Source organism: Rhinatrema bivittatum, chromosome 3 (assembly GCF_901001135.1).
Source record: "Rhinatrema bivittatum chromosome 3, aRhiBiv1.1, whole genome shotgun sequence".
NCBI classification, from domain to species: Eukaryota; Metazoa; Chordata; class Amphibia; order Gymnophiona; family Rhinatrematidae; genus Rhinatrema; species Rhinatrema bivittatum.
This window is the reverse complement of record NC_042617.1, coordinates 315,396,571-315,408,316: the sequence shown is the minus strand read 5'-3', so window position 1 is coordinate 315,408,316 and position 11,746 is coordinate 315,396,571. Positions and strand designations below refer to the sequence as shown.

The window sequence follows — 11,746 nt, the reverse complement described above, 5'->3', positions numbered from 1 at the left end:
TCGGACATAAGCTCTATTATATATGTACTCGCAGTTACTGCATCATGTTAGTTTTTGTTCATCTGACAGTTTGTCTAATAATTAGCTTAGTTCTACCCCCGTTTTCCTAGTTCTATGTAACCCCTGTTCTATGTAATGCTTTTTGCAATGTTTCTGTTTCACTGTAAACCGATATGATATGTAATTCTCCACATGAATGTCGGTATATAAAAGTCCAAAATAAATAAATAAATAACTCTTCAGGTTTAATTTCTCCCCTCTTTAACCATTCCTGTATCAGATTTTGATTTGTATGTGGTTGTTGGAATAACTCTTTGTATTTCCCATTGTATTTGTATATTTGCCATTTGTTTTACCTTGTGCACTGGTAAAACTTTAAAGAGTTATTTTCTCTTTTTTTTTTTTGTAAATTTTATTGCTTCCTAACATGTGTGCTGGCAAATTCTATTCATTCCTTCAATGGAATGGTTTTCTAAGTTTTAAGGGCAAAGACTATGGCCATTTACTTTTATACTTCAGCACTTTTGAGTATTTGGGTGTACTGGTACTGATAAATACTCCTGAAGGCCTATGATAGTTGCTCTGCATGTATAATCTATTTCTCCTGCAGCTTTTGGATGTACAGTCTTGGCATACACTGGTTCTTATTACCTGGGGGCATGGACACGTTTTCTTTTGCTTACATCCACTTGGTTGAAATGTTTCTGGGGCCAATCTATGATTCCACAACTGAATGTACGTGCAGGACTGCAAACTCATTAATTTTTTTTTTAATTTTATTTATAGAAATATTATATTCTGCCTTTTTCCAAGAATGACCGCAAAATGGTTTACAATTAATTTAAAACCAACTAAATTGTAAATGAGATAAATTACATTGGTATTCAAATATACAGTGGAGAAGCATTGAGAATCCAGGGTATATAACTCCAAGTCCTTGATTGGATGTATAGGGAGTTAGGAGGCTGTTCTCTGCCAGGAAGACCTGGCAGAAAAGCCACGTTTTAGCTTTAACCGTAACACTGCTACCTTATTCCAGATTTTTAGTGCATAATAGCTGAGAGCACAAAGTCTAAAGCAAGATAATATGGCAGAAGCCAAAGGAGAAGAAAGAAGGAGCATTTGGGAGGACCGGAGCTCTCTTGTGAGTGTGTAGGAGGAGAGAAGTTGGGAGAGGTACTTGGGAGCTTGATTATTCACGCACTTGTAGACAAAGCAGAGAGTTTTCAGATTTATCCTGCTTTTGATTGGGAGCTTACATCTTATTCCATGTTGTTAAAGCACTTTTCAATATCAGTCTCAGCCTCCTGTAGTACTCTTTCTTTCAATAATTTCTATTATTTCTCTGTGTTACCATGTGTCCTATATATGTACATATATTTTTAGGTATTAGAAATAAAGAAATTGATAACTGATTAACTTTATGTTAAATGTCAGTTTGTTACTATAAAATGAATGATTTTTTTTATTGTTTTAAGTTTTATCGCTCTCCTACAATGTTAGATATTTGAGGATAATACTGTAAATTAAATAAATTAATGTCTTCATTAATTTTTAAGTAAAATCATTAATAAAATTGCATTTTCATGGAAAAAGTATACTTCTTTCTCTTCCTCAGTATCTTTATCCTTAAACCTTCTAATTTTCCTTTTCTGTCTCTGTTCTCCCAGGATATCTGAAAGATAATTTAGCTGCTCCTAGAATTTGGAGATCCGATGCCACAATGAGGACTCGCACCCGGAGGGCTCCCACTGTGTTTTTCATACATGTGGTCTGCTGCGTCTTGACCTGTAGTGCAGATGAAAATCCAAGTAATATAATTCCTTTCCTTAATGCCAACTATGACAGCCACCCCATGTTGTACTTTTCTAATGATGACACGGAGGAGCTACGACTCAGGGCTCAGAGCACTCATCAGCACATTGCGGCTCGGATAACTCAGGCCGCTCACACTATGCTGGCAAATCCTGGTGAATATCTTCCGCCCTGGGATCCCAAGGATTTCAGTGCCCGTTGGAATGAAATTTATGGCAACAACCTGGGTGCTCTGGCGATGTTCTGCGTCCTGTATCCTGAGAACACCAAAGCTCTCGACTTGGCCAAGGAGTATATGGAAAGGATGGCGGCTCAGCCTAGCTGGTACTTTTGAGTCTGTTTATTTAATTTGTATATTATACGGTACAGTGCTGATGATGATAAAGTTAAAATATCAAAGACTTATTACCATTATATAGAGACATACATACAGTAGTATATACTGAACACATTGTAGTCCAATGAAATATAATTCAGCAAGTAGAAGCTTGAAAGCTGAAAGCAGACGCTCAAGGCTTGTTACTGTCTGTTCACTCCCTGTTCACAGACATTCCACTTCCCAGAGGCACAAAACCCCTCGGGAAGACTTCCTCAAGCTAGTGCAGGAAATCAGTTAGCTAGGATGCAGGGTGTAACCTGATTTGATATCCGAAAGAAGTGAGCACTATTATATTATGAATGAGGAAAAGAAAAATCTGAAGAAAGGAATAGTTGAATGATCAAGGTATGAAAACCTAGAGCAGAAGTCCATAAACTGCTATTAATCAATAAGGATTAGTAGCTTGGGATCTATTCATTTAGGGGTTGATTTTAAAAGGCACGCACGTGTGTCTATGTTGCGGTCTCGGTCGCCACCGTGGCGTCCGAGGCCTTACCTGCTCCTCGGGTCCCGGAGAGCTGCCGCGCTCCGCGGATTCGGGTCCTCAGCCCCTGCTCCCTTCCGCGTTCCACGGACTCGGGACCTCTGCCGCTGCTTCCTCCTGCCGCTCCGACCCCCCCGCGGCCCTACGGGGCCTTCGGACGCCATGCGCCAGCTCCCTCACGGCCGCCGGCGTTCTCTCGCGGCTAGCTCTGCCCCCAGGCGCGCGCGCGCGGCTACTCTCCGTTTTTAAAGGGACCAGCGCGGGAAAACTCGGCTCCTCCCGTTTCTGACGTCAGACGCTGCTGGGCTATTTAAGCCCTGCAGTTCCTAGCCTTCTTTGCCTTGCATCGAGGTTCCCTACTTCTGGTAGCTCTGAGTTGCGTTCCTGGATTGTCTGTTTCCTGCCTGACCCCGCTTGCCTGACTCCGCTTGCCTGTCTCCTGCCTTGACCTCGGATAGCTTGACCACGCTTATCTTCAGCCTGCCTTGACTCCGGTCCGTGACTTCGTCTCCTGTTATCTTCAGCCTGCCTTGACTCCGGTCCGTGACTTCGTCTCCTGTTATCTTCAGCCTGCCTTGACTTCGGTCCGTGACTTCGACTCCTGTTATCTTCAGCCTGCCTTGACCCCGGTTCGTGACCCGACCACTGCTTGCTCGCCGCCTGCCCAGACTCCAGTCCGGATTCCACTCCTGGGTTTCTTCGTTCTCGCCTAAGTCCCAGCGGTCCGGGTCCCTACGGGCTCCTCCTGGGGGGACCTCGGGCTTCCAGGGCGAAGACTCCTAAGTCCTAGCAACCCGGGCTCCCACAGCTCCTCTGGAGGAGTCACGGGTTTCCAGGTGAAGCTCCAATTGCCCAGTGGGAGTTCTGCCTACCGACTCTTCCTTCGGGTCGGTCGGCCTAAGGATCCACATCCGGATTGTCTCCATCGCAACAGTTTGCAAGGCCATGGATCCGGCAGACCTCGCCGGGCTACAGGCCATCCCGGGTTTGGCCCAGCGGCTGGTTCAGCAACAGCAAGTCCTGGACTCCCTGGCGGCTACAGTAGAGCGGCTGGCGTCTCGCATGGATACCGAGCCGTCCGCTTCTGTCCCGGTACCTGCACCCGTTCCTGCACCACTGGTAACCCTCCAGTCCCCTACGCAGCTCCCAGCACCCTCTCGCTATGCCGGGGATGCCAAGGCATGTCGAGGGTTTTTAAACCAATGTTATGTGCGCTTTGCATTACTGCCCAACCAGTTCCCTACTGATGGCACCAAGGTGGCGTACATTTTTGCCCTTCTGGACGGACGGGCCCTGAATTGGGCTTCCCCCATGTGGGAGAACAATGATCCTGCCTTGAGGGATTTGAACCGTTTTGTGGAAGAATTCAAAGCGGCCTTTGATGAGCCAGCGCGCCAGGTCTCCGCTACTTCTGAGTTACTCCATCTCCGGCAGGGATCACGGACTTTGGCGGACTACGCGTTGGATTTTCGCACCCTCGCCCACGAGGTAGGCTGGCAGGATGTGGCTCTCCGGGGCGTGTTCCTGGAGGGTTTAGCCGGTCGTATTAAGGACGAGCTAGCGGCTCGGGATCTGCCGGAGACCCTGAGTTCCCTGATTGACGTGGCGGGTCGTATTGATCGGCGTTTGCAGCAGAGGGCGAAAGAGGGGCGCCCGTTCCGACGCTCGACGTCCGTGACCCCCAGGTTCTCGAATTCAAGTTCGGGGTCACGAGGAACTGCACCTGCACCAGCAACTGCCTCTGATGAGCCCATGCAAGTGGGCCGTTCGTCTTTGTCTCCCGAAGAAAGACAGCGACGCCGGGACTTGAGGCTGTGCTTGTACTGTGGCGGAAAGGGCCACTACCTTGCACAGTGTAAAGAACGGGCGGAAAACTCCCGCACCTAGGTGTAAGGGAGGAGTGTCCCCTAGACTGCCTGAGCCCTGCTCCTCAATGTACTATACCGGTAACCTTGGAATATCCTGGCGGTTCCTTCCTCACGCAAGCCCTAGTTGACTCCGGGGCTGGAGGCAACTTCATTACTAAAGATTTGGTGCAACAGCTGAATCTCCCTACGCGATCCAGGACTCCTGCCTTGCGGATAACCTCCATTCAGGGGACCCCCTTGTCGGGGTGCATCTCCTCCGAGACTGTACCGTTGATTTTGCAGACGGGCGTATTACACACAGAGGAGATTTCGTTGCTTGTGTTGGAGAGAGCTGTTCATCCGGTGGTTCTTGGGTTACCCTGGCTTCAGAAACATTCTCCTGTGATTCGCTGGAAGGATTTTCAGATTACCCAGTGGAGTTCTGAGTGCTTCCAATCCTGCCTCCAAGCGAAAAGATTCCAACGAATTCCGCTGGCTTACACCTCGCCGGTATTACCGGCTCCGTATGCTGACTTTTTGGACGTCTTCTCCAAGGAAAAAGCAGAATTGTTACCGCAACACCGACCGTTTGACTGTGCGATAGAGTTGCTTCCAGATACTACACCCCCCCGAGGACGAGTCTATCCCTTGTCTCAGCCTGAGACCCGGGCTATGTCCGAATACATCACCGAGAATCTGGCCAAGGGCTTCATACGCCCTTCCAAGTCTCCCGCCGGAGCAGGTTTCTTTTTTGTTGCAAAAAAGGATGGAGCCTTGCGGCCTTGCATTGATTACCGTGGGCTCAATGCTATCACTAAGAAGAACCGGTATCCGCTTCCTCTCATTCCGGAATTGTTAGACAGACTCCAAGGAGCCCAAATCTTCACTAAATTGGACCTCCGCGGCGCATATAATCTGGTCCGAATCCGCCCCGGGGACGAATGGAAGACGGCGTTCAACACCCGGGACGGTCATTATGAATACCTAGTGATGCCGTTTGGACTGTGCAATGCTTCCACTGTATTCCAGCACTTGATGAATGAGATTCTGCGTGATTTGTTGCACTCCTGCGTGATCGTCTATCTGGATGACGTTCTCATACACTCCCTGGATCTTACCTCCCATCGGCAACATGTGAGACAGGTACTCCAGATCTTACGAGACCACCATTTATATGCTAAGTTCGAAAAATGTCTCTTTGAGCAAGAGTCATTACCCTTCCTTGGGTATATAGTCTCCTCTACTGGTTTCCGGATGGACCCCAGCAAGGTTTCTGCCATCCGGAAGTGGCCCCGACCCGAGGGGCTAAAAGCATTGCAACGTTTCTTGGGGTTTGCTAACTTCTATAGACACTTTATTCCTCAGTACTCTCGCTTGGTGGCACCTCTAACCGCGCTAACTCGGAAAGGAGCAAACACCCGCCATTGGCCTGAGGGTGCCTGTGCGGCTTTCGAACAATTAAAGAAGGCGTTCCTCCACGATACTTGTTTACGGCACCCGGATCCAACACGGCCATTCTTTGTCGAAGTCGATGCCTCTAACATCGCTGTGGGAGCGGTCCTCTCGCAAGTCTCTAACTCCGGACATCTCCTACCCTGCTCCTACTTTTCCAAGAAATTCTCGTCTGCCGAGTGCAATTACGGCATTGGGGATAAGGAGTTGTTGGCGGTCAAACTTGCACTGGAGGAGTGGAGACAATGGTTGGAGGGCTCCCTTCATCCGGTTACAATTTATACCGATCATAAGAACCTGGAGTTCCTCAACCAGGCCCAACGCCTTAATCCTCGACAAGCCCGTTGGTCCCTTTTCTTTAACCGTTTCAATTTCATACTGAAGTACCGGCCCGCCTTGAAGAATATACGGGCTGACGCGCTCTCCCGTTATGAAATGCAGGAGGAGAAGGAGGACCTCCCACAACACATTATTGATCCCGCTAAAATCCAGTTAGCCAGCACCACAGTTTCCACCCTAGGACGAGTGGTGGTTTCCCACAAAGACCGCAGAAGAGTCTTAGCTTGGGGCCACGACTCTCTTTCTGGGGGTCATGCCGGCAGGGAGAGGACGCTCGATCTGCTTAGCCGATATTACTGGTGGCCTCGAATGCGACAAGATGTCCGAGTATATGTCGACTCATGTCCAGTATGTGCTCGACAGAAACCGCCTAGTGGGCGGCCCTGGGGGCTCCTGCAGCCACTGCCTATTCCCGTGGAACCCTGGTCCCACATAGCCACGGACTTTGTAGTGGATCTACCCCCATCGGACGGTAATACGGTGATTTGGGTAACCGTAGACCGTTTTTCCAAGATGATTCGCCTGGTACCTTTGCCTAAGCTGCCCTCTGCACCTGAACTCGCTCTTCTGTTTACTCTCCACGTCTTCCGGGCTCATGGACTACCACAGAGTATCGTATCGGATCGAGGGCCACAGTTTACAGCTCGTTTTTGGCGTGCCCTTTGCAGGAAATTTGGGGTCCAATTAAATATGTCCACGGCCTTTCACCCCCAGACTAACGGTCAGACAGAGCGCACGAACCGCACTCTTAAAACTTTCCTCTGCAGTTTCATTTCCGAAAAGGGAAACAACTGGGTTTCTCTCCTGCCTTGGGCAGAGTTCGCCTACAACAATCACACACATACTGCCACAGGACGAACCCCTTTCTAGATCGTCTATGGACGTCACCCAAGACCACCATTGCCGCTTCCTATTTCTATTCCATCACCTGCTGCCTTAACCACAGCACGTCAAGTGCATCATCTCTGGAAGGGGATTCAACTCAAACTGACCACGGCAGCAAGGAAGTCCCAGCAGTATGCCAACCGTCTCCGACGACCAGCACCAGTTTTTCTGCCAGGTACCAAGGTGTGGTTAAGCACTCGGAATCTCCAGCTACCTAACCGCTCTCGTAAGTTGGCTCCCCGATACTGCGGCCCTTTTCAAGTTGCAGAGCGTATTGGTACAGTATCCTACAGACTTCATCTTCCATCATCACTTCGCATTCATAACGTGTTCCACGTATCTTTGCTGAAACCGGTGGTGCTGTCCCGGTACCACCGTCCTTCCACTGATGCACTATCTTCTCCTACGTCTACGGAGACTACGTATCAGGTACGAGAAGTCTTGGACGTTCGCTTCCATGCCCGTCGCTGGGAGTACCTGCTGGCATGGGAGGGGTGCGGTTCCGAGGAGGACTCTTGGGAACCAGCTCGGAACATCTTGGACAAATCATTGCTAACTCAATTTCATCTGGACCATCCCGGGAAGCCTGGCCCTCGGCAGAGGGGGCGTAAGAGGGGGGGTACTGTTGCGGTCTCGGTCGCCACCGTGGCGTCCGAGGCCTTACCTGCTCCTCGGGTCCCGGAGAGCTGCCGCGCTCCGCGGATTCGGGTCCTCAGCCCCTGCTCCCTTCCGCGTTCCACGGACTCGGGACCTCTGCCGCTGCTTCCTCCTGCCGCTCCGACCCCCCCGCGGCCCTACGGGGCCTTCGGACGCCATGCGCCAGCTCCCTCACGGCCGCCGGCGTTCTCTCGCGGCTAGCTCCGCCCCCAGGCGCGCGCGCGTGGCTACTCTCCGTTTTTAAAGGGACCAGCGCGGGAAAACTCGGCTCCTCCCGTTTCTGACGTCAGACGCTGCTGGGCTATTTAAGCCCTGCAGTTCCTAGCCTTCTTTGCCTTGCATCGAGGTTCCCTACTTCTGGTAGCTCTGAGTTGCGTTCCTGGATTGTCTGTTTCCTGCCTGACCCCGCTTGCCTGACTCCGCTTGCCTGTCTCCTGCCTTGACCTCGGATAGCTTGACCACGCTTATCTTCAGCCTGCCTTGACTCCGGTCCGTGACTTCGTCTCCTGTTATCTTCAGCCTGCCTTGACTCCGGTCCGTGACTTCGACTCCTGTTATCTTCAGCCTGCCTTGACCCCGGTTCGTGACCCGACCACTGCTTGCTCGCTGCCTGCCCAGACTCCAGTCCGGATTCCACTCCTGGGTTTCTTCGTTCTCGCCTAAGTCCCAGCGGTCCGGGTCCCTACGGGCTCCTCCTGGGGGGACCTCGGGCTTCCAGGGCGAAGACTCCTAAGTCCTAGCAACCCGGGCTCCCACAGCTCCTCTGGAGGAGTCACGGGTTTCCAGGTGAAGCTCCAATTGCCCAGTGGGAGTTCTGCCTACCGACTGTTCCTTCGGGTCGGTCGGCCTAAGGATCCACATCCGGATTGTCTCCATCGCAACATGTCTATGTGTACGTGGTTCTCAGCATGTGCACATGGACACACTGATTTTATATTATGCCCCTGAATTTTAGAATAATACATGTGGCAACGTGATCAGGCCTAAACCAGTTCCCTCCCAGTTCGCTCCAATTAAGGAGTGGACTGGGAGGAAACTTCCCTAACCCTACCCTTACCCTTCCTTCCTTTTCCCCCTCCTCCCCGACCCCTTAAAAACTCCCTAGCTAGCCCCAATGTTTTTATTTTAATAATTACTGCTCCTCCAGAGCAGAAATAAACTCAGTGCACTGGCTGGTTGCTGACACGTGCTTCCCCGGGACAGAGTCTAATGGTGCTGTCCTTGACTGGCCCCTCTCTGCCCATACCCCGCCTCCAGCACATCCCTTTCTTCTGGCCCGGCACTTCTGCGCATTACGGGGGTTACACGTATGGCCGGTCCCTTTCTAAAATGTGCTCAGCGCATGCAGTGCCCAGCCTCACAAGTAACCCTTGGTTTGCATGTGCACAGGGCTTTTAAAATCTGGTCTTTAATGTTTGGGTACTTGCCAGGTACTTCTGACTTGTTTGGCCACTGTTGGACACAGGATACTGGGCTTGATGGACCCTTGGTCTGACCCAGTTTGGCATATATTTTGTTCTTAAGTTCTTAGTTAGGAAACTGAAATCTAGAACCTATAGGATAGCATTCTCACAAGTGCTCCCTGTTCCACGCATAGGACCCCAGAGGCAGCCTGAGCTCCATCGTCTGAATGCATGGATGAGACAATGGTGCAGGAAATAGGGTTTTAGATTTGTTAGGAACTGGGGAACCTTCTGGGGAAAGGGGATGGGCTTCACCTTAATCCTTGTGGAACCAGGCTGTTTATACTAACCTTTAAAAAGGAGATACGGCAGTTTTTAAACTACATGATGGGGAAATGTTGACAGTCGCTCAGAAGCTCATAGGGACAGATTTTAAAACCTGCGCGCGGGCGCAGATTTGTTTGCGCAACTCGGCTCGAACAAATCTACGCCCGATTTTATGACATGTGCACGGCTGCACACGCATGTTATAAAATCCAGGGTCGGCGCGCGCAAGGGGGTGCACACTTGTGCAACTTGCGTGCCTGCCTCCATTCCCTCGAGGCCGCTCCGAAATCGGAGCGGCCTCGGAGGGAACTTTACTTCCGCCCCCCGCACTTTCCCCTCCCTTCCCCTACCTAACCCACCCCCCAGCCCTACCTAGAACTCCCCTTTACTTTTATTGAAGAAGTTACGCCTGCATCCTGGCAAGCGTAACTTACGCGCGCCGGCCAATGGCCGGCCGGCGATCCCGGGCACAGCGGCAAATGGCCGCTATGCCTGGAGGCTCAGGCCACGCACCGCCCCGAACTGCCCCGGACCACCCCGCCACACCCCTTTTTGCAAGCCCCGGGACATACGCGCGTCCCGGTGGTTGCGCGCGCCGCCGAGCCTATGCAAGATAGGCTCGGCGCATGCAGGGGGAGGCAGGGGTAGGTTTTCGGGGGTTGCGCGCATATCTTATGCGTGCAACCCTTTGAAAATCTACTCCATAGTGTGGAATAATGTATCTTAGAAGGATACTAACAAAACAGGGATGTTAGGGCATTCTGATAGACAGGTAGCAATAAATGATAAAATAACCCATGTGCCTTTTATGTAAAGGGCAGAAAGCAGAAAGATTGCAAATTACCCCATCAAATGATAAGCAAGTTGTTAATTCAAACAAAATACATACTTTGAAATATCTGTATACAAATGCTAGAAGTCTAAAACATAAGATAGGAAGACTGGAATGAAATCACTGAATGAAGATGTAGATATAATTGTATCTCAGAGACCTGGTGGAACATAAGAACATAAGAAATTTCCATACTGGGTCAGACCAAGGGTCCATCAAGCCCAGCATCCTGTTTCCAACAGTGGCCAATCCAGACTACAAATACCTGGCAAATACACAAAAACTAAGTATATCCCACACTACTGATGCTAGTAATAGCAGTGGATATTTTCTAAATCAACTTGATTAATGGCAGGTAATAGACTTCTCCAGAAACCTATCCACTATAACTGCACTTACCACTTCCCCTGGTAACAAATTCCAGAGTTTAATTGTGCATTGATTGAAAATGAATTTTCTCCGACTTGTTTTAAATGTGCTATATGCTAACTTCATGGAGTGCTCCCTAGATCTATTATCTGAAAGAGTAAATCAACTCACATTTACCCATTCTAGACCTTCTATGATTTTAAAGATCTCTATCATATCCCTCCTCAGCCGTCTCTTCTCCAAGCTGAACAGCCCTAACCTCTTTAGTCTTTCCTCATAGGGGAACATTTCCTTCCCCTTTATCATTTTGGTCACCCTTCTGTGTACCTTCTCCATCGCAACTATATCTTTCTTGAGAGCGGCGACCAGAATTGTACATACTATTCAAGGTGCAGTCTCAAAATAGAGTGATAGAGGCATTATGACATCCTCTGTTTTATTCACCATTCCCTTCCTAATAATTTCTAACATTCTGTTTGCTTTTTTGACTGCCATAGCACACTAAGCTGACGATTTCAAAGTATTATCCACTATGATGCCTAGATTTTATTTCTGGGCGGTAGCTCCTAAATTGGACCCTAACATTGTGTAAGTACAGCATGGGTTATTTCTCAATATATGCATCACCTTGCACTTATCAACATTAAATTTCATCTGCCAGCTGGATGCCCAATTTTCCAGTCTTACAAAGCCCTCCTACAATTTATCACAATCCGCTTGTGATTTAACCACTCTGAATAATTTTGTATAATCTGCAAATTTGATTACCTCACTCGTCGTATTCCTTTCCAGATCATTTATAAATATATTGTAAACCATGGGTCCTAGATCATATCCTTGAGGCACTCCACTGTGTACCCTTTTCCACTGAGGAAATTGTCCATTTACTCCTACTCTCTGTTTCCTGTTTTTTAATCAGTTTGTAATCCACAAATGGACATCGTGACCTATCCCATG

The 11,746-nt window shown here is 49.4% G+C and overlaps 1 protein-coding gene across 1 annotated transcript in view; it reads left to right on the top strand.

The window, feature by feature from the left end:
* Positions 1 to 1,723: 1,723 nt before the first annotated feature.
* LOC115088585 (dermatan-sulfate epimerase-like) overlaps positions 1,724 to 11,746 on the top strand; it is a 121,150-nt gene continuing 111,127 nt past the window's right edge. The window contains exon 1 of the mRNA XM_029596842.1: positions 1,724 to 2,139. Within this exon, the coding sequence (XP_029452702.1) occupies positions 1,724 to 2,139 (416 nt within the window). The remainder of the gene's footprint in view (positions 2,140 to 11,746) is intronic.